The following is a 19,577-nucleotide window of genomic DNA, read 5'->3' as shown; positions in this document are numbered from 1 at the left end:
TTGTTTGTACAGATGAACATGGTACCTTCAGGTGTTTGGAAATTGCTCCCAAGGATGAACCAGACTTGTGGAGGTCAACAAGTTGTTTTCTGAGGTCTTGGCTGAATTCTTTTGATTTTCCCATGATGTCAAGCAAAGAGACACTGAGTTTAAAGGTAGACCTTGAAATACATCCACAGGTACACCACAAATTGACTCAAATGATGTAAATTTGCCTATCAGAAGCTTCTAAAGCCATGACATAATTTTCTGGAATTTTCCAAGCTCTATAAAGGCACAGTCAACTTAATGTATGTAAACTTCTGACCCACTGGAATTGTGGTACAGTGAATTATAAGTGAAATAATCTGTCTGTAAACAATTGTTGGAAAAATGACTTGTGTCATGCACAGAGTAGATGCCCTAACCGACTTGCCAAAACTACTTAACATGTGTAAATATTTGTATGAACATAAGATTCAACAACTGAGACATAAACTGAACAAGGTCCACATACATTGTACTAACAGAAGTTGAATAATGTGTCCCTGAACAAAGGAAGAATCAAAATCAAAATTAACAGTCAATGCAGCTGGTGGCCACACCAGATACTAAGTACTGCAGTGCATCTCCTTCTCATGGACTGCACCAGATTTGCCAGTTCTTGCTGTGAGATGTTACCCCACTCTTCCACCAAGGCACCTGCAAGTTCCCAGACATTTCTGGGGGGAATGGCCCTAGCCCTCACCCTCCGATCCAACAGGTCCCAGACGTGCTCAATGGGATTGAGATCCGGGCTCTTCGCTGACCATGGCAGAACACTGACATTCCTGTCTTGCAGGAAATAACACACAGAACGAGCAGTATGGCTGGTGGCATTGTCATGCTGGAGGGTCATGTCAGGATGAGCCTGCAGGAAGGGTACCACATGAGGGAGGAGGATGCCTTCCCTGTAACGCACAGTGTTGAGATTGCCTGCAATGACAACAAGCTCAGTCCGATGATGCTGTGACACACAGCCCCAGACCATGACGGACCCTCCAATTCCAAATCAATCCCGCACCAGAGTACAGGCCTTGGTGTAACACTCACCCCTGGTGAGACAAAACCGCGACTCGTCAGTGAGGAGCACTTTTTGCCAGTCCTGTCTGGTCCAGCGACGGTGGGTTTGTACCCATAGACGACATTGTTGCCGGTAATGTCTGGTGAGAACCTGCCTTACAACAGGCCTACAAGCCCTCAGTCCAGCCTCTCTCAGCCTATTGCGGACAGTCTGAGCACTGATGGAGGGATTGTGTGTTCCTGGTGTAAATCGGGCAGTTGTTGTTGCCATTCTGTACCAGGACCGCAGCTGTGATGTTCGGATGTACCGATCAGTGCAGGTGTTGTTACACATGGTCTGCCACTGCGAGGACGATCAGCTGTCCGTCCCGTCTCCCTGTAGTGCTGTCTTAGGCGTCTCACAGTACGGGCATTGCAATTTATTGCCCTGGCCACATCTGCAGTCTTCATGCCTCCTTGCAGCATGCCTAAGGAACGTTCATGCAGATGAGCAGGGACCCTGGGCATCTTTCTTTTGGTGTTTTTCAGAGTCAGTAGAAAGGCCTCTTTAGTGTCCTAAGTTTTCATAACTGTGACCTTAATTGCCTACCATCTGTAATCTGTTAGTGTCTTAACAACCATTGCACAGGTGCATCTTCATTAATTGTTTATGGTTCATTGAACAAGCATGGGAAACAGTGTTTAAACCCTTTAAAATTAAGATCTGTGAAGTTTTTTGGATTTTTCCTAATTATCTTTGAAAGACAGGGTCCTGAAAAAGGGTTGTTTTTTTGTTGCTGAGTTTATGTTACTGTGAAATGAGAAAATTACATTGCATAATGAAAGAAAGCTAAGTTCAATCACCTCTAGCAAAACAGTCAATCTGACAGAAGATTGATAGAACTTACATCAGATACGTCTTTGTAGAGAGGCACATGGCATTGCTGTTTATGAAAAGCCTAATTTTACTTGTGAACTCAGAACGAACCCAACTAACTAGATGTTTCAGTCTCACAGGCAACCAGTTAAACATCCAGCAAGAAACAAAGTTCTGCCTCTAGCTACAGTGCCTTGCGAAAGTATTCGGCCCCCTTGAACTTTGCGACCTTTTGCCACATTTCAGGCTTCAAACATAAAGATATAAAACTGTATTTTTTTGTGAAGAATCAACAACAAGTGGGACACAATCATGAAGTGGAAGGACATTTATTGGATATTTCAAACTTTTTTAACAAATCAAAAACTGAAAAATTGGGCGTGCAAAATTATTCAGCCCCTTTACTTTCAGTGCAGCAAACTCTCTCCAGAAGTTCAGTGAGGATCTCTGAATGATCCAATGTTGACCTAAATGACTAATGATGATAAATACAATCCACCTGTGTGTAATCAAGTCTCCGTATAAATGCACCTGCACTGTGATAGTCTCAGAGGTCCGTTAAAAGCGCAGAGAGCATCATGAAGAACAAGGAACACACCAGGCAGGTCCGAGATACTGTTGTGAAGAAGTTTAAAGCCGGATTTGGATACAAAAAAATGTCCCAAGCTTTAAACATCCCAAGGAGCACTGTGCAAGCGATAATATTGAAATGGAAGGAGTATCAGACCACTGCAAATCTACCAAGACCTGTCCGTCCCTCTAAACTTTCAGCTCATACAAGGAGAAGACTGATCAGAGATGCAGCCAAGAGGCCCATGATCACTCTGGATGAACTGCAGAGATCTACAGCTGAGGTGGGAGACTCTGTCCATAGGACAACAATCAGTCGTATATTGCACAAATCTGGCCTTTATGGAAGAGTGGCAAGAAGAAAGCCATTTCTTAAAGATATCCATAAAAAGTGTTGTTTAAAGTTTGCCACAAGCCACCTGGGAGACACACCAAACATGTGGAAGAAGGTGCTCTGGTCAGATGAAACCAAAATTGAACTTTTTGGCAACAATGCAAAACGTTATGTTTGGCGTAAAAGCAACACAGCTGAACACACCATCCCCACATTTTAAACATGGTGGTGGCAGCATCATGGTTTGGGCCTGCTTTTCTTCAGCAGGGACAGGGAAGATGGTTAAAATTGATGGGAAGATGGATGGAGCCAAATACAGGACCATTCTGGAAGAAAACCTGATGGAGTCTGCAAAAGACCTGAGACTGGGACGGAGATTTGTCTTCCAACAAGACAATGATCCAAAACATAAAGCAAAATCTACAATGGAATGGTTAAAAAATAAACATATCCAGGTGTTAGAATGGCCAAGTCAAAGTCCAGACCTGAATCCAATCGAGAATCTGTGGAAAGAACTGAAAACTGCTGTTCACAAATGCTCTCCATCCAACCTCACTGAGCTCGAGCTGTTTTGCAAGGAGGAATGGGAAAAAATGTCAGTCTCTTGATGTGCAAAACTGATAGAGACATACCCCAAGCGACTTACAGCTGTAATCGCAGCAAAAGATGGCGCTACAAAGTATTAACTTAAGGGGGCTGAATAATTTTGCACGCCCAATTTTTCAGTTTTTTATTTGTTAAAAAAGTTTGAAATATCCAATAAATGTCGTTCCACTTCATGATTGTGTCCCACTTGTTGTTGATTCTTCACAAAAAAAATACAGTTTTATATCTTTATGTTTGAAGCCTGAAATGTGGCAAAAGGTCGCAAAGTTCAAGGGGGCCGAATACTTTCGCAAGGCACCCTTTACAAAGTAAAATAGAAGCAAGAATGAGGAGATAAGCTTACAGCTGCCAAACTTCAGTGGACAGGAGTGTGAATCCATAGGGAAGTCTTCGAGGTGCATGGGACATTCCGCCTGGACCGTTAACCTGAGTAAATACAAAAATACAGACGCAAGAGTTCACATCACCCCAGAACCTCAGGGCTACTCTCTCAGTGCAGTTGTTTTGTTGTGCTACCATGTTTCTTTTGAATGGCCTCATCTCTCCTCACTTTCAGGCTATGCTGAGACCTTGTATGTACACATACTGTATGGTTTTCATAGGGTGATGCTGACTGCCTGTACAATAGCAGTAGATCTCAATGCTGGCGTTGGCTGCTGCACTGACATCACCTTGTCCTTTGACCTGAGGACAGCTCTTTTAGCTCTCTAATGAAACCAGGGGTAATAAAAAAACAAGCACTTGTTACCTCATAGTGTACAACAGTGTTCCATCCTCCATGATCCGGAGCAGTTTGTTGGGCATGGTCATGTTGTGAGCGACAGATTTCTTCCCATTGTGGAAGAAGGTATCTGGCGTCCAGATCTTACTGGCCATCAGGTTGTTCAGCCGCAGGATATTCATCGGCCCATTGAACTTCAGCCGCTCGTCAATCCAGCTCTGACGGAAGAACACGTCCACAGTGTATTCCTGACAAAGAGCAGAGTACAAAAGACTTTAGCACAGGTTGAGATATGGGTAATGAAGAGACTGCAATGGCAGAGGGTGTTATAAAAACAACTTAGATCTGGTAAACCTACTGCTGCATCATAACATGTGTTTTGAATAAGTATAGTGAAACCACAAGGGTATTAAAGCTCCTCAGTAAATAAAATAAATAAAAAAGTGTGTTCTAAAGTGTTCTAAAGTGGTGCCTCCTGAGTCAGTGTTTGAGGTTGCACCTGGTTTGTTATGTCTGGGGACATGCAGAGTCAGTGGTGGATGCCTACTCCCTGCCCTCTTGCTAATGTCAGGGTGGATTTACATCAGTACCCCCTATCCCGTCAGCATCTGGCCCTCTGGAGTCTGGTGGGTACAGCCCTCCTTCCCATACGCAAAGCCCCCAGGCTTCTGACCCCCAAGGGCTTTACTGAGCAGTTCATGGGGCGACACACAAGGGTAAATGATTCCTGGACTCTGAAACCCTTTGAATTTGAAGCCCTTAAACAAAAACACATGCTCAAAGACTTCAATGACAACTGTGAAGTTGCAATCCGTTTTTCCCAGAGTAAATTACTTTCTTTGTTAACACACTCCAAGAGCACAAGTTAGCGCTGTGATGTCTCACAATGGATGTTAATGGGTTGAGTTACCCCAAACAGAGAAAGCCCTGTGAGAAAGCCTAGAGAAAAGCTCTGTACCAGTCCAATCCACTATTATCACATGGGTCCAATTTTTTTAAAGTTACCAATACGGATAATTTCAGCTATTGGATAGAATTAAATGCATAGAAATAAAATGAACAGAACTGGTGTCCCCATTCAAGTCAATGAGTTGTCCATTCTATTCATTCTATTTCTGTGCATTTCATGTCTGATAGGCAAAATCCAAAGAGTGAGAGAGAGATGCCACTATCAGAGAAACACTATCAAAGCAGAGTGATGGCCCAAGAGTGAAATTATCCACCGTGAGCTGGAAGGAGCCTCTAAATGAATTATACATGTGCCATTTCTTCTTCTTTTTTAAGGCGCTAGTTCGGTAGCAACCATTTCCCCCTCTTCTTTATGGTTTAAATATTTGAGAGCAGGCTGAAATGGAGGGCTGAGAGTGTGATGGAGGGAAACTGAGAAAAGCTTTTAAAGCCCAGCAAGTACGAGCCTGGAGCTTGCAGAACAAGGCCAAAGGAAAGGAAAGGTGCGAGAGGGTGAGACAGAGAAAGAAAAAAGAAATGGGACACAGAGAGTGAGGACTCTGTGAATATGATATGCCTGTACAGTATGTGTGTGTGTCTAAGAAAAAAAATTGCACCTATAACGGCAACAGAGACAGACACAGTAGTGATGCTACCCCAAAATCACATGAAATGTTGATGGACCAATCAAAATTTAAAGGGTCAGTCTCTGTCCTACTCAAAATATATGTGAAATACTTAACATATATCTATTGTTAAACATAAGCTTATATATATAAAAAAAAATCTGATATAAATAATGAATTAATGTATCTTCATAGATAAAAGAAGCTGAATATATTTCACTAAGAGCTTTATCGTAGTAGTCTAATGCCTAGTATAACACTTACCATGTCTGTGTCTGACACTGGACCAAAACTTGTGACATAAATATCAGTCTTCACCTCTGTCACCCGATCTGTAAAATATATGCACACAAAAAATGTTTTAAATGTATTTAGAATTGTTGTTTTTATATAGTCGCAACAACTGATTGTAATGCTTCATTCATGTTTCATATGTATATTTTTAGGTCTATCGGTTCATGTCAACAAGGCATCCATTCGCAAATCCCATGTTAAAACACATGTTTTTGAGAACTGTGAGGTACATCTGGAATGAAATGTGGTTGAGATCAATCCAGCCACTGAAAGCCATGATTTCACATTAAACTTAGATGTCTGTGCTGTCATGGCAACGCTTTGTCCACGATTCCACATTTACATTTTCTCATCGCTCATCTTCCTGCCTCAGACTCCCTGGTGAACAGTGGGATGGGAACATACACTATATCATGTTACGTCTGCGCTGTCCTCATGGGGAAAACACACTCACTCTCCTCACTGCCCTTCAGACACTTTAGGGGTATCTCAATTGGCTAAAGCGGCCTCATTTCCTGGTCCAACTCTCCATGCAAAGGAATTAATTCTGACCTAAGTATAGTAAAAGCAGTGTTAATGTCTACCAGGTCGGAGTTACATATTGATTGTGGGTAGGGTGATTTAATGTACTCCCATATAATCTAAAAGCAATATCCTAGTAAGGGACATATGATACCTACTGAAAAGTGCAATCCAAATCTAATCTAACACGAACGTATCATCAATGATACGGGGCAGCAGGGTAGCCTAGTGGTTAGAGAGTTAGAGTTGCAAGTTCAAACCCCCAAGCTGACAAGGTACAAATCTGTCGTTCTGCCCCTGAACAGGCACTGTTCCTAGGCTGTCATTGAAAATAAGAATTTGTTCTTAACTGACTTGCCTAGTCAAATAAAGGTTTAAAAATATATATATATTTTTTAAAGATCATTCTTATATATAGTAAATGCATGCGTGCACGCAAATACAGGCCATCACACACATACACAGGCCATCAGACACATACACAAACACAGGTCCTCACACACAAATACAGTCACACTCATAATTCACAAAAGTGTTCAGGAAGCACCCCAGTGACCAATAACACTGGGCCTTCAGAAATGTCCATATTTTGTTGTGTTAAAGCCTGAAACAAAATGGATTAAATTGAGTTTTTTTTGGCACTGGAGTTTTTCATTTTTTTACAAATTAATTAAAAATGAAAAAACTTAAATATCTTGAGGCAATAAGTACTCCACTCCACTGTTTTATGGCAAGCCTAAATTGGGTTAGGAGTAAAAAATCTGCATGGACTCACTGTGTGCAATAAAAGTGTTTAACATGATTTTTGAATGACTACCTCATCGTTGTACTCCACACATACAATTATCTGTAAGGTCCCTCAGTCAAGCAGTGAATTTCAAACACAGATTCAACCACAAAGACCAGGGAGGTTTTCCACTACCTCGTAAAGAAAGGCACTGATTGTTAGATGGGTAAAAAAAAGCTAACATTGAATATCCCTTTGAGCATGGTGAAGTAATAAATTACATTTTTGGATGATGTTCATTACACCCAGTCACTACAAAGATACAGGCATCCTAGCTAACTCCGTTGCTAGAGAGGAAACCATTCAGGGGTTTCAATTTTTTTTTTTATTTTACCTTTATTTAACTAGGTAAGTCAGTTAAGAACAAAATCTTATTTTCAACGACGGCCTAGGAACAGTGGGTTAACTGCCTTGTTCAGGGGCAGAAAGACAGATTTTTACCTTGTCAGCTCAGGGATTCAATCTTGCAACCTTTTGGTAACAAATCAAATCTATTCATATAGCCCTTTGTACATCAGCTGATATCTCAAAGTGCTGTACAGAAACCCAGCCTAAAACTCCAAACAGCAAGCAATGCAGGTTTAGAAGCACGGTGGCTAGGAAAAACTCAGTAGAAAGGCCAAAACCTAGGAAGAAACCTAGAGAGGAACCAGTCTATGAGGGGTGGCCAGTCCTCTTCTGGCTGTGCCAGGTGGATATTATAACAGAACATGGCCAAGATGTTCACATTTTCATAAATTACCAGCTTGGTCAAATAATAATAATCACAGTAGTTGTCGAGGGTGCAGCAAGTCAGCACCTCAGGAGTAAATGTCAGTTGGCTTGTCATAGCCAATCATTTTAAGAGTATCTCTACCACTCCTGCTGTCTCTACAGAGTCTCTAGAGAGTACTAGTCCAAAGCTCTAACCACTAGGCTACCTGTTGCCCAGGCCAATGGTGATTTTAAAGTTACAGGATGGATCAGCAACATTGTAGTTACTCCACAATACGAACCTAATTGACAGAGTGAAAATAAAAATATAGTGGAAATAAAAATATTCCAAAACATGAGTCCTGTTTGCAATAAGGCACTTAAGTAATACAGTAAAAAATGTGGCAAAGCAATTAACTTTTGTCCTGAATACAAAATGGTATGTTTGGGGAAACACAACACATCACTGAGTACCACTCTTCATATTTTCAAGCATCGTGGTGTCTGCATCATGTTCTGAATATGCTCGTAATTGTTAAGGACTGGGAAGTTTCAGGAAAAAAAATAATTGGCAAGGTTAGCAAACTTGGGCAACAACAAATTTTGAACCTACGCAACCATGCATAACTGACCAAATTATAGGATTAACATTTTGAATTCTGTGAAGTGAGGTGGAAGAGGTGAAAAAAAGTATTGTTGTCTATCAACAATGACAAGCCACCTGGGTCTGACAACTTGGAAGGAAGATTACTGAAAATGATAGCGGACGATCTTGCCACTCCTATTTGCCATCTCTTCAATCTAAGCCTACAGGACAGTGTGTGCCCTCAGGCTTGGAGGAAAGCAAAAGTAATTCCACTGCCAAAGGATAGCAAAGCACCCTTTGAAGGCTAAATCGGGCAGTTAGTAAACTTTTGGAAAAAGTTGTGTTTGACCAGATTCAATGCTATTTCACAGTAAACGAACAACAGATTTTCAGCAGGCTTATAGGCAAGGGCATTAAACACTTACACAAATGACTGATGATTGGCTGATAGAAATTGATAATAAAAAGATTGTGAGAGCTGTTTTGGTAAGACTTCAGCAGAGCATTTGAGATTATAGATCATAATCTGCTGCTGAAAAAACATGGCTTTACATACCCTGCTTTACATCCCTCATCTAAAAATGTCGCTGGAGAAAGACGTTTTACATGTCCCCAACCGATAGTGTTTTATGGTACAATTATTTGTGTTTTGTGTAACTTATTTTTTAAACTTATTTTGTACATAATGTTGCTGCTACCGTCTCTTATGACCGAAAATAACTTCTGGGCATCAGTACTGCGATTACTGACCACGGACTAGCAGAATCCTTTTTTTCCTTTAACGAGTCTGATAAACCCGACACGAACGACGTACTGCTTTTCGGGAACAGGCCCAGATCCCCGTGATTTGCGTGAAGACGAAGTGGAGAAAAAGGGGCCAAAGGGCGGGCTGCCTTCTGAGAATTCGTAGGCAATCAAATAAACCCCTACTACCTTCCATTCTGCTAGCAAACGTGCAATCTCTGGAGAATAAAATAGATGACCTACATGGAAGATTAAACTACCAACGGGACATTCAAAACGGTAATATCTTATGGCTGGTTATACGCTGCACCGGCAGGATAGAACAGCAGCGTCTGGTAAAACAAGGGGCGGCGGACTATGTATTATTATTAAAAAAACAGCTAGTTCACGATATCTAAGGAAGTCTCAAGCTATTGCTCGCCTGAGGTAGAGTATCTCATGATAAACTGTAGACCACACTACCTACCTAGATAGTTTTCATCTGTATTTTTCGTAGCTGTTTACATACCACCACAGTCAGAGGCTGGCACTAAGACAGCATTGAATGAGCTGTATTCCTCCATAAGCAAACAAGAAAACGTTCACCCAGAGGCGGCGCTCCTAGTAGCCGGGAACTTTAATGCAGGGAAACTTAAATCCGTATTACCAAATTTCTATCAGCATGTTAAATGTGCAACCAGAGGAAAACAAACTCTGGACAACCTTTACTCCACACACAAAGCTCTCCCTCGTCCTCCATTTGGCAAATCTAACCATAATTCTATCCTCCTGATTCCTGTTTACAAGCAAAAATTAAAGCAGGAAGCACCCGTGACTAGATCAATAAAAAGTGGTCAGATGAAGCAGATGCTAAGCTACAGGACTGTTTTGCTAGCACAGACTGGAATATGTTCCAGGATTCCTCCGATGGCATTAAGGAGTACACCACATCAGTCATTGGCTTCATCAATAAGTGTATCGTTGACGTCGTCCCCACAGTGACTGTACGTACATACCCCAACCAGGCAACGTCCGATCTGAGCTAAAGGCTAGAGCTGCCACTTTCAAGGAGCCGGACTCTAACCTGGAAGCTTATAAGAAATCCCGCAGGACTAAGATTGAATCGTACTACACCGGCTCTGATGCTCGTCGGATGTGGCAGGGCATGCAAACCATTACAAACTACAAAAGGAAGCACAGCCGAGAGCTGCCCAGTGACAAGAGCCTACCAGACGAGCTAAACTACTTCTATACTCGCTTCGAGGCAAATGGCACTGAAACATGCATGAGAGCATCATCTGTTCCGGAAGACTGTGTGATCACGCTCTCCACAGCTGATGTGAGTAAGACCTTTAAACAGGTCAACATTCACTAGGCCGCAGGGCCAGTCGGATTACCAGGACGTGTACTGCGAGCATGCGCTGACCAACTGGCAAGTGTCTTCACTGATATTTTCAACCTCTCCCTGTCTGAGCCACTATGGTGGTCTGTTTTAAGCAGACCACCATAGTGCCTGTGTCCAAGAACACTAAGGTAACCTGCCTAAATGACTACCGGTAGCACTCACGTCTGTAGCCATGAAGTGCTTTGAAAGGCTGGTCTGTGCTCACATCAACACCATTATCCCATAAACCCTGGACCCACATCCAATTGGCATACCGCCCCAACAGATCCATAGATGATGCAATCTCTATTGCATTCCACACTGCCTTTTCCCACCTGGACAAAAGGAACAAAAATGTGAGAATGCTATTCATTGACTACAGAAAAGGGCACAACAAAATCTTTTCTCCCTCAGGAGACCTTGAAATATTTGGCATGGGTACTCAGATCCTCAAAAGGTTCTACAGCTGCACCATCGAGAGCATGGCCTCCAACCTCAAGGCAATACAGAGGTTAGTGCGAACGGCCTAGTACATCACTGGGGCCAAGCTCCCTGCCATCCAGGACCTCTATACCAGGCGGTGTCAGGAAGGCCCTAAAAATTGTCATAGACTGTTCTCTCTGCTACCGCATGGCAAGCGGTACCGGAGCACCAAGTCTAGGTCCAAGAGGCTTCAAAACAGCTTCTACCCCCAAGCCATAAGACTCCTGAACACCTAATCAAATGGCTACCCAGACTATTTGCATTGCCCCCCCCCTCTCCCCCACTGCTGCTACTCTCAGTTGTTATCATCTATGCATAGTCACTTTAATAACTCCACCTACATGTACATATTACCTCAATTAACTGGTGCCCCCACACATTGATCCTGTACCAGTAACCTTTATATACTGTCGTCTGCTATTGTTATTTTACTGCTGCTCTTTAATTATCTGTTACTTTTATTTCTTATCCGTATTTGTTAAAACTGCATTGTTGGTTAGGGGCTCATAAGTAAGCATTTCGGTGCATGTGACTAATAAAATGTGATTTGATATTGTGGATCGAGAGTTAGCTGTCTAACAGAACACAGGAAATGTTCTTTAATGGAAGCCTCTCCAGCATAATCCAGGTAGAGTTAGACATTCCCCAGGGCAGCTGTCTAGGCCCCTTAATTTTTTCAATCTTTACTAATGACCTGCCACTGGCTCTGAGTAAAGCCTGTGAAGGCTGATGGCTCAACACATCAGCTACCACAGCAAGTAAAATCACTGTAAATCTTAAAGAGATGCAGTTAAAAAATTGGTGGGAAGAAGTAATTGAGTCCTACATTTTTCAAAAACTAAAAGCATTGTATTTAGGACAAATCATTCACTGAACCCTAAACCTCAACTAAATCTTGTAATGAATAATATGGAAATTGAGCAAGTTGAGGAGACAAAACTGCTTGGAGTAACCTTGGATTGTAAACTATCGTGGTCAAAACACAATGATGCAACAGTAGCTAAGATAGGGAGAGGTCTGTCCATAATAAAGCATTGTTCTGCTTTCTTAAACAACACTATCAACAAGGCAGGTCCTCATTTTGTTGCACCTGGACTACTATCCAGTCATGTGGTCATGTGCCACCAAGAGGGACTTTTGGTGGCACAAAAAATTGCAATAGGCCCAGAACAGGGCAGCACGGTTTGCCCTTAAAATGTACACGGAGAGCTAACATTAATAATATGCATGTCAATCTCCATTGGCTCAAAGTAGAGGAGAGATTGACTGAATCACTACTTATATTTGTGAACGGTATTGACATGTTGAATGCACCGAGCTGTCTGTTTAAAAACTACTAGCACACAGCTCAGACATCAATGCATACCCCACAAGACATGCCACCAGAGGTCTCTCCACAGTCCCCAAATCCAGAAAAGACTATGGGAGGCACACAGTACTACATAAAGCCATGACTATATAGAACTCTATTCCACATCAAGTAACTCATGCAAACAGTAAAATTAGATGTAACCTGAACCTGGTTCAGTCTGCTTTCCACCAGACATTGGGAGATGAATTCATCTTTCAGGAGGACACTAACTTAAAACACACGGCCATATCTACACTGGAGCTGCTTACCAAGAAGATAGTCAATGTTCCTTGTTACAGTTTTGACTTAAATCTGCTTGAAAATCTATGGCATGACTTTAAAGTGATTGTCTAGCAATGATCAACAACCAATTTGACAGAGCTTGAAGAAATTAGAAAATAATATTGTACAATCCAGGTATGCAAAGCTCTTGGAGACTTACCCAGAAAGACTCACAGCTGTAATCACTGCCAAAGGTGATTCTAACATGTATTGAGTCGGGGTGTGAATACTTATGTAAATTAGATATTTCTGTATTTCATTTTCAACACATTTGCAAACATTGAGAAATATGTTTTCACTTTTATTAAATACACCATGAACATGGATTATCCTAATACCTGTGTGATAACTGGGTGCAGAAACAATGGAGCCCTGGGTAATCTCAAACAAGGTTTACATTGACTTTCACAAATTGTGCAACAACAGTTTTGGTAATTGTTTTGAAAATAATTATCACTTATTTCAAATTCTTTGTCATCTCAACGCGTCAGAATTAATGTCTGTTATGAGGTTTGCTGAGCTTCTTACATTTTCTTTTGAGGTCAGGAGAGAAAAACAAACAAACAGTCTACTTATTTTGAATTGCACTGAATTGTCTACAACTGCAAGCCTTGATTTAAGCCAAACCTGGGAGCTATTGTGCAATTCTAAAATCTCTCAGTGAAAAAATCCCATTTCCCATAAATAGAACAGCCATTTCCCAGTACACATCTGATGCATCTGTCTTCTTTGGTCTCATGGGAAACCAAATTAACATTACTGCCTGACTGTAGAGGGCTTCTGTCATGAAATAATATCTACTACAGTAGATAAACATCAACATAAAATCATAGCACCTTGTGGGCTATTCTAGGATCCATGAAAAGTTAAAACCTCAGTAAGTCCTCAATAAACGAGTCAAGAAAGCATATTCAATCACACAAATGGGATCAGTGACTGTACTGGGATCAGTGTACTGTATAACCATGATCAGTCATCTTTTACGGACCAGGCATTATAAATCACACCACTCACACCTAATATGGGCTGCTCTTGGATCAGTAAGAAGCCAGAAGCAAAGTACATCCTTGCCAGCAATTCACAATTGGAGCTATAGTACCATTGTAAGGGAAATTACCTCGAAACAAGGCCAGTTGTAAACTGCACATGACTAAAGGGCTGTCCCAAATGTGAATTTGTATCCTTCTGGATGTGAATTTTCAGCAAAGCCTTGTGACACAGTTATCAGGATAATCACATTGGCACAGTAGGCATTTGGTTTTTCGTTATCTTACCTTTTCTAACAAAATGCCCTAGTTGTGACTAAGACTAATCTTTGTACACTACATCCAGTGTCTATGCCGCTCATTAGAACTGGGACAATGGGAGCCTCTCTTGGGAGCCATTGAGGTATTGGGAGCTATTTTGCCTTGTGAGTCATAGGACACTATGAATTAGAGAGTCCACAATCATAATGAAATTGTTGCAATCCCTATTACTAGCCTGTTCAACCTCTCTTTCGTGTCGTCTGAGATTCCCAAAGATTGGAAAGCAGCTGCGGTCATCCCCCTCTTCAAAGGGGGGAACACTCTTGACCCAAACTGCTACAGACCTATATCTATCCTACCCTGCCTTTCTAAGGTCTTTGAAAGCCAAGTCAACAAACAGATTACCGACCATTTCGAATCCGAGCTGGTCAAGGGTGCACCTCAACCACGCTCAAGGTCCTAAACGACATCTTAACCGCCATCGATAAGAAACAATACTGTGCAGCCGTATTCATAGACCTGGCCAAGGCTTTCGACTCTGTCAATCACCACATCCTCATCGGTAGACTCGATAGCCTTGGTTTCTCAAATGATTGCCTTGCCTGGTTCACCAACTACTTATCTGATAGAGTTCAGTGTGTCAAATTGGAGGGCCTGTTGTCCGGGCCTGCGGCAATCTCTATGGGGGTGCCACAGGGTTCAATTCTCAGGCCGACTCTCTTCTCTGTATACATCAATGATGTCGCTCTTGCTGCTGGTGAGTCTCTGATCCACCTCTACGCAGACGACACCATTCTGTATACTTCTGGCCCTTCTTTGGACACTGTGTTAACAACCCTCCAGACGAGCTTCAATGCCATACAACTCTCATTCTGTGGCCTCCAACTGCTCTTAAATACAAGTAAAACCAAATGCATGCTCTTGAACCGATCGCTGCCTGCACATGCCCGCCCGTCCAGCATCACTACTCTAGACGGTTCTGACTTAGAATATGTGGACAACTACAAATATCTAGGTGTCTGGTTAGACTGTAAACTCTCCTTCCAGACTCACATCAAACATCTCCAATCCAAAGTTAAATCTAGAATTGGCTTCCTATTCCTATTTCGAAACAAAGCATTGTTCACTCATGCTGCCAAACACACTCTTGTAAAACTGACCATCCTACCGATCCTCGACTTTGTGGATGTCATTTACAAAATAGCCTCCAATACCCTACTCAATAAATTGGATGCAGTCTATCACAGTGCCATCTGTTTTGTCACCAAAGCCCCATATGCTACCCACCACTGCAACCTGTACGCTCTCGTTGGCTGGCCCTTGTTTCATACTCGTCGCCAAACCCACTGGCTCCAGGTCATCTACAAGACCCTGCTAGGTAAAGTCCCCCCTTATCTCAGCTCGCTGGTCACCATAGCATCACCCACCTGTAGCACGCGCTCCAGCAGGTATATTTCTCTGGTCACCCCCAAAACCAATTTTCCCTTTAGCCGCCTCTCCTTCCAGTTCTCTGCTGCCAATGACTGGAACGAACTACAAAAATCTCTGAAACTGGAAACACTTATCTTCCTCACTAGCTTTAAGCACCAGCTGTCAGAGCAGCTCACAGATTACTGCACCTGTACATAGCCCATCTATAATTTAGCCCAAACAACTACCTCTTCCCCTACTGTATTCATTTATTTATTTTGCTCCTTTGCACCCCATTACTTCTATTTCTACTTTGCACATTCTTCCACTGCAAATCTACCATTCCAGCGTTTCACTTGCTATATTGTATTTAATTCGCCACCATGGCCTTTTTTTTGCCTTTACCGCCCTTATCTCACCTCATTTGCTCACATCGTATATAGAATTCTTTTTCTACTGTATTATTGGCTGTATGTTTGTTTTACTCCATGTGTAACTCTGTGTTGTTGTATGTGTCGAACTGCTTTGCTTTATCTTGGCCAGGTCGCAATTGTAAATGAGAACTTGTTCTCAACTGGCCTACCTGGTTAAATAATGGTGAAATAAAATAAAATAAATAATAAAAAACACAGCTCAATCATCATGGTGAGCCAGACACACCAAAACAAACAGCGACATTTGAGTGTCAACGGTTTAAATGGATGCACGCAAACAAAACTTCAAATTGACTGGGTCAGCCCTAAATAAAACAGCCTAGAATAGCTCTTACATTATCTCTTCTGTTACAGCAGATAATACTTTCTGTGTTGTTGTCTTGGTGATAAGGGGGATGCAAATGCAAACTCGGTAACTCATTCTGACATCAGACAAGTTATTTGGGAATTTAAACAAGCTTCTATCTGGGGAAATGCAAGAGATTGACACAAGAACATGTTAAATCTCAAAGATATTTAAAACTTTGAATAAAATATATGTCCTGGAGTCCTACTGGGTGTACAGGCTTTTGCTCCAGCTCTACTCTAACACACCTGATTATATTAATCAAGGTCCTGCTGAGCAGCTGATCAACATTTAAAACCAATTTAATTTTCATTTTATTTAATTTGATATGGAAAGTATGCAATGTTAACTGCTCACCGCCAAGTCCTGGTCGTAATCGGTTGTCATAGCCATCCAGAAGACTGTCCAAGATCCGGGTGAACAGAGTGATATTGTTTTTGAAGGCTTCTGAAGCATATGCCGATGATTCCACTCTTGATCTATGTAGGTAACATTAAGTAGCAGAAACATCAATGATTAGGAGAGATGTGAGGGGAAAATTGACATATGTGGGAAAAACATTGTTTTTGTGTGTTTTCCTAAGGAACATAAAAACCTAATTCAACCTCTCTCTGCCAACTTCCTCTCTTGAAATTGGACAGAGCACTACGGGAAAAACAATTGTTCTGTAGCCAACTATTAAGGACCACAAAAGTTAATTAATGTGGCTCAGTTGGCTTCTTGCAAAGACAACCAGCCTCTCTCTCATTTGTTCATTATAGAACAGACAGTTCCACCTCACCAAAGAAATGCCTAAACATTTCCGAAGATAAATGAAGGAAGGCACCAAGAAATCGAGCATCAATCGATTACATTACTAAGTTTTCTTTCTTCTGATTCATACAAATGTTCTAACTTCCTGGAGCTGTGCGCAATCTCCACCTATAGTCAGTCTCCTTTTCAGGTCACCGCGCAATTGGTGTCTCCGCTCTCCACACAAATTGTGCCACCATGTTATCACGATAAAAAAAAATGTTTTAAAGTAATTTCGCGTGACTGCTTTATTCCAATCTGAGAACCATTTAGAGTGGCCAAAATTGAGAAGATTTAGAACGTGCAGATGCAGTGCACGCAAACACCGCTTACTGTTTTTTCTATTGGTTGCTTATTTTTTTATAAAGAAAATACAACGAAACTTACCTTGACTGCCACAGTACCATCATCGAAAAGAACACCGCTAGATAATGTGATAAATCCAACCGCTTGCTCATTGCTGAAATCCAAACCTACAGAATGGGAGGATGCCTAATTAAAGGCAATATTCAGAGCCCGAAATTCCATTCATGAAGACATTCGATTAAAATGCTAAGCAATACCATTCATTCTGAATTATTGTCTTATGTTAACAAATTAATGCAAACTAATTCCATAAACCTTTTTCTCTATCCAAAATCAAATAGTCATGCGCTGTATAGTCTATAAAGTCCATGCAAAGACATCAAATGTGATGGCAACATGCAAACACAAATAAATTCGACCACTCCATAAAAAACATGATACATAATTTTTTTTAACGTATTGAAGTTATTGAAAACTGCATTATTATTTGCTGGAATGGAGAGCAAGAAGATGTTTTGAAAACGTTTTGGAAATCATCAAACCTTCAAGGCAACTGTCACTTAGACGCAGAAAAACAATGAGGCGATTGACAGCTAGGCTACCTGACTAGCGCAAGGTATCCCCCCTTTGATTTTCTTTCTGAGAACTCAGCTGTAAAGTTGCGCCCAAGAGCACTGTGCATTATCTAAATTACACCACGGAGATTTGGCAATGTACTCGGAGTGCGCGTAAAAATGTTCCAAAATTCCAAACCCTGAAAAATCCAAAATACCGAATGTAGCTCTGTCCATATGTATCCAAGTGCCGTGGTTCACAATTATATTCGATATTGGCTCCCGCCTTTCACCTGTAACGGAAGCACCCGCGCGCCCAATTCCGCGTGGCTCGAGCCACGGAGAAAAGTGAGGAAAACGAGCGAGGCAGAAATACTAGGTCCTAGAGATAGCCTCCACCATTTGACCACCAGAATAAATCCCAGATGTGATTTCCAGGGACAAATTTATGTTTGAGGGTTCTGGAAAAGCTCTTTCTCTGCAACACAAAGCACACCACCACCATGTAAAAACTAGAACTGGTCTCAAGTAAAGGAGTTGGATAGATGCTAAGATGTTATTTGAGGCACTTTGGATGCGCTCAAGAGGCTGCGTGACTTCGCCTATCCTAATTAACTCAGAAATGAACATGGTCTCAGGGCAATTGGTATTATTCTGTGACAATCCATTTAGTATGATACTGTATATTAGGTTACATTATGAATGGAATAGCAGTTGTACAATATCATATGCATTCTAGGACATATACTATATTAGACTGTATCTTACCCGGTTATAAAACAGCATACAAATTGGATGATATAACCTTATTACATTTTAGTCATTTAGCAGACTAAAGTAGTGAGAGCAAACATTTTCATGTTTGTCTGTACTAGTCCCCCATGGGAATCGAACCCACAGCCCTGGCATAATAAGTGCCTTGCTCTACCAACTGAACCACACATGAGCCCGGAAAATAATATTGGCATTAATAAAATAATATTGGCATAAAAAAATTGGCATTTTTGTATATAATGCCAAAAATTGCCATTATATACAAAATTTGTTAACAACCAAATAAAAATATTTTTGGCTTGAGAGGAGGTATCCCCCTCCTTGAGAGGATCTGCAGGGAAGAATAGGAGAAACTCCCCAAATACCGGTGTGCCAAGCTTGTACCGCCAAACCCAAGAAGACTCAAGGCTGTAATCACTGCCAAAGGTGCTTCAACAAAGTACTGATTAAAGGGTCTGAATACACTTTATGTTTATAAATTAGCAAAAATGATTAAAACCAGTTTTAGCTGTGTCATTATGGGGTATTGTGTGTAGATTGAAGAGGATAAACAATTTAATCAACTGTTGTAAGGTAACAAAATGTGGAAAAATTCAAAGGGTCTGAATACTTTCCAAATGCACTGTAAGTAGTATAACCTGCAGCGAATTATGGCCTTGTCTTTTAGATTTGCCACACATTGTTAGATTGAAGTTTATTTTCATGACATCTGTAAACACCATAGCCACCATGCAATAATGACAAGATGTGTGCTCTCAGGGTGGGGTCGGGAAGTGTTTTTATTAGGGGTTCAAGCTGTGTTAAACCCTATTGAATTTCCATACTGTTTTATGTCCACTAATATTATTCCAGTTCTTCTGTCGTTTTGGTGAAAAAAGGCAAATTCCTGTGAGATAAGACCTAGGAG

General features: G+C 41.4%; 1 protein-coding gene across 1 annotated transcript in view; it reads right to left on the bottom strand.

Moving 5' to 3' along the window:
• The window catches only part of LOC139375127 (gamma-aminobutyric acid receptor subunit alpha-2-like), a 42,067-nt gene extending 23,666 nt beyond the window's left edge, over window positions 1–18,401 (bottom strand). The window contains exons 1-6 of the mRNA XM_071116611.1: window positions 17,885–18,401; window positions 17,424–17,509; window positions 16,602–16,723; window positions 5,967–6,034; window positions 4,156–4,376; window positions 3,751–3,833 (exon numbers count right to left, since the gene is read on the bottom strand). Coding sequence (XP_070972712.1) covers window positions 3,751–3,833; window positions 4,156–4,376; window positions 5,967–6,034; window positions 16,602–16,723; window positions 17,424–17,494 — 565 coding nt within the window. The 5' untranslated portion in view covers window positions 17,495–17,509; window positions 17,885–18,401. The remainder of the gene's footprint in view (window positions 1–3,750; window positions 3,834–4,155; window positions 4,377–5,966; window positions 6,035–16,601; window positions 16,724–17,423; window positions 17,510–17,884) is intronic.
• Window positions 18,402–19,577: the final 1,176 nt, after the last annotated feature.

The sequence above is a fragment of the Oncorhynchus clarkii genome, chromosome 19 (assembly GCF_045791955.1).
Source record: "Oncorhynchus clarkii lewisi isolate Uvic-CL-2024 chromosome 19, UVic_Ocla_1.0, whole genome shotgun sequence".
NCBI classification, from domain to species: domain Eukaryota; kingdom Metazoa; phylum Chordata; class Actinopteri; order Salmoniformes; family Salmonidae; genus Oncorhynchus; species Oncorhynchus clarkii.
This window is presented reverse-complemented; position numbering and strand designations above follow the sequence as displayed.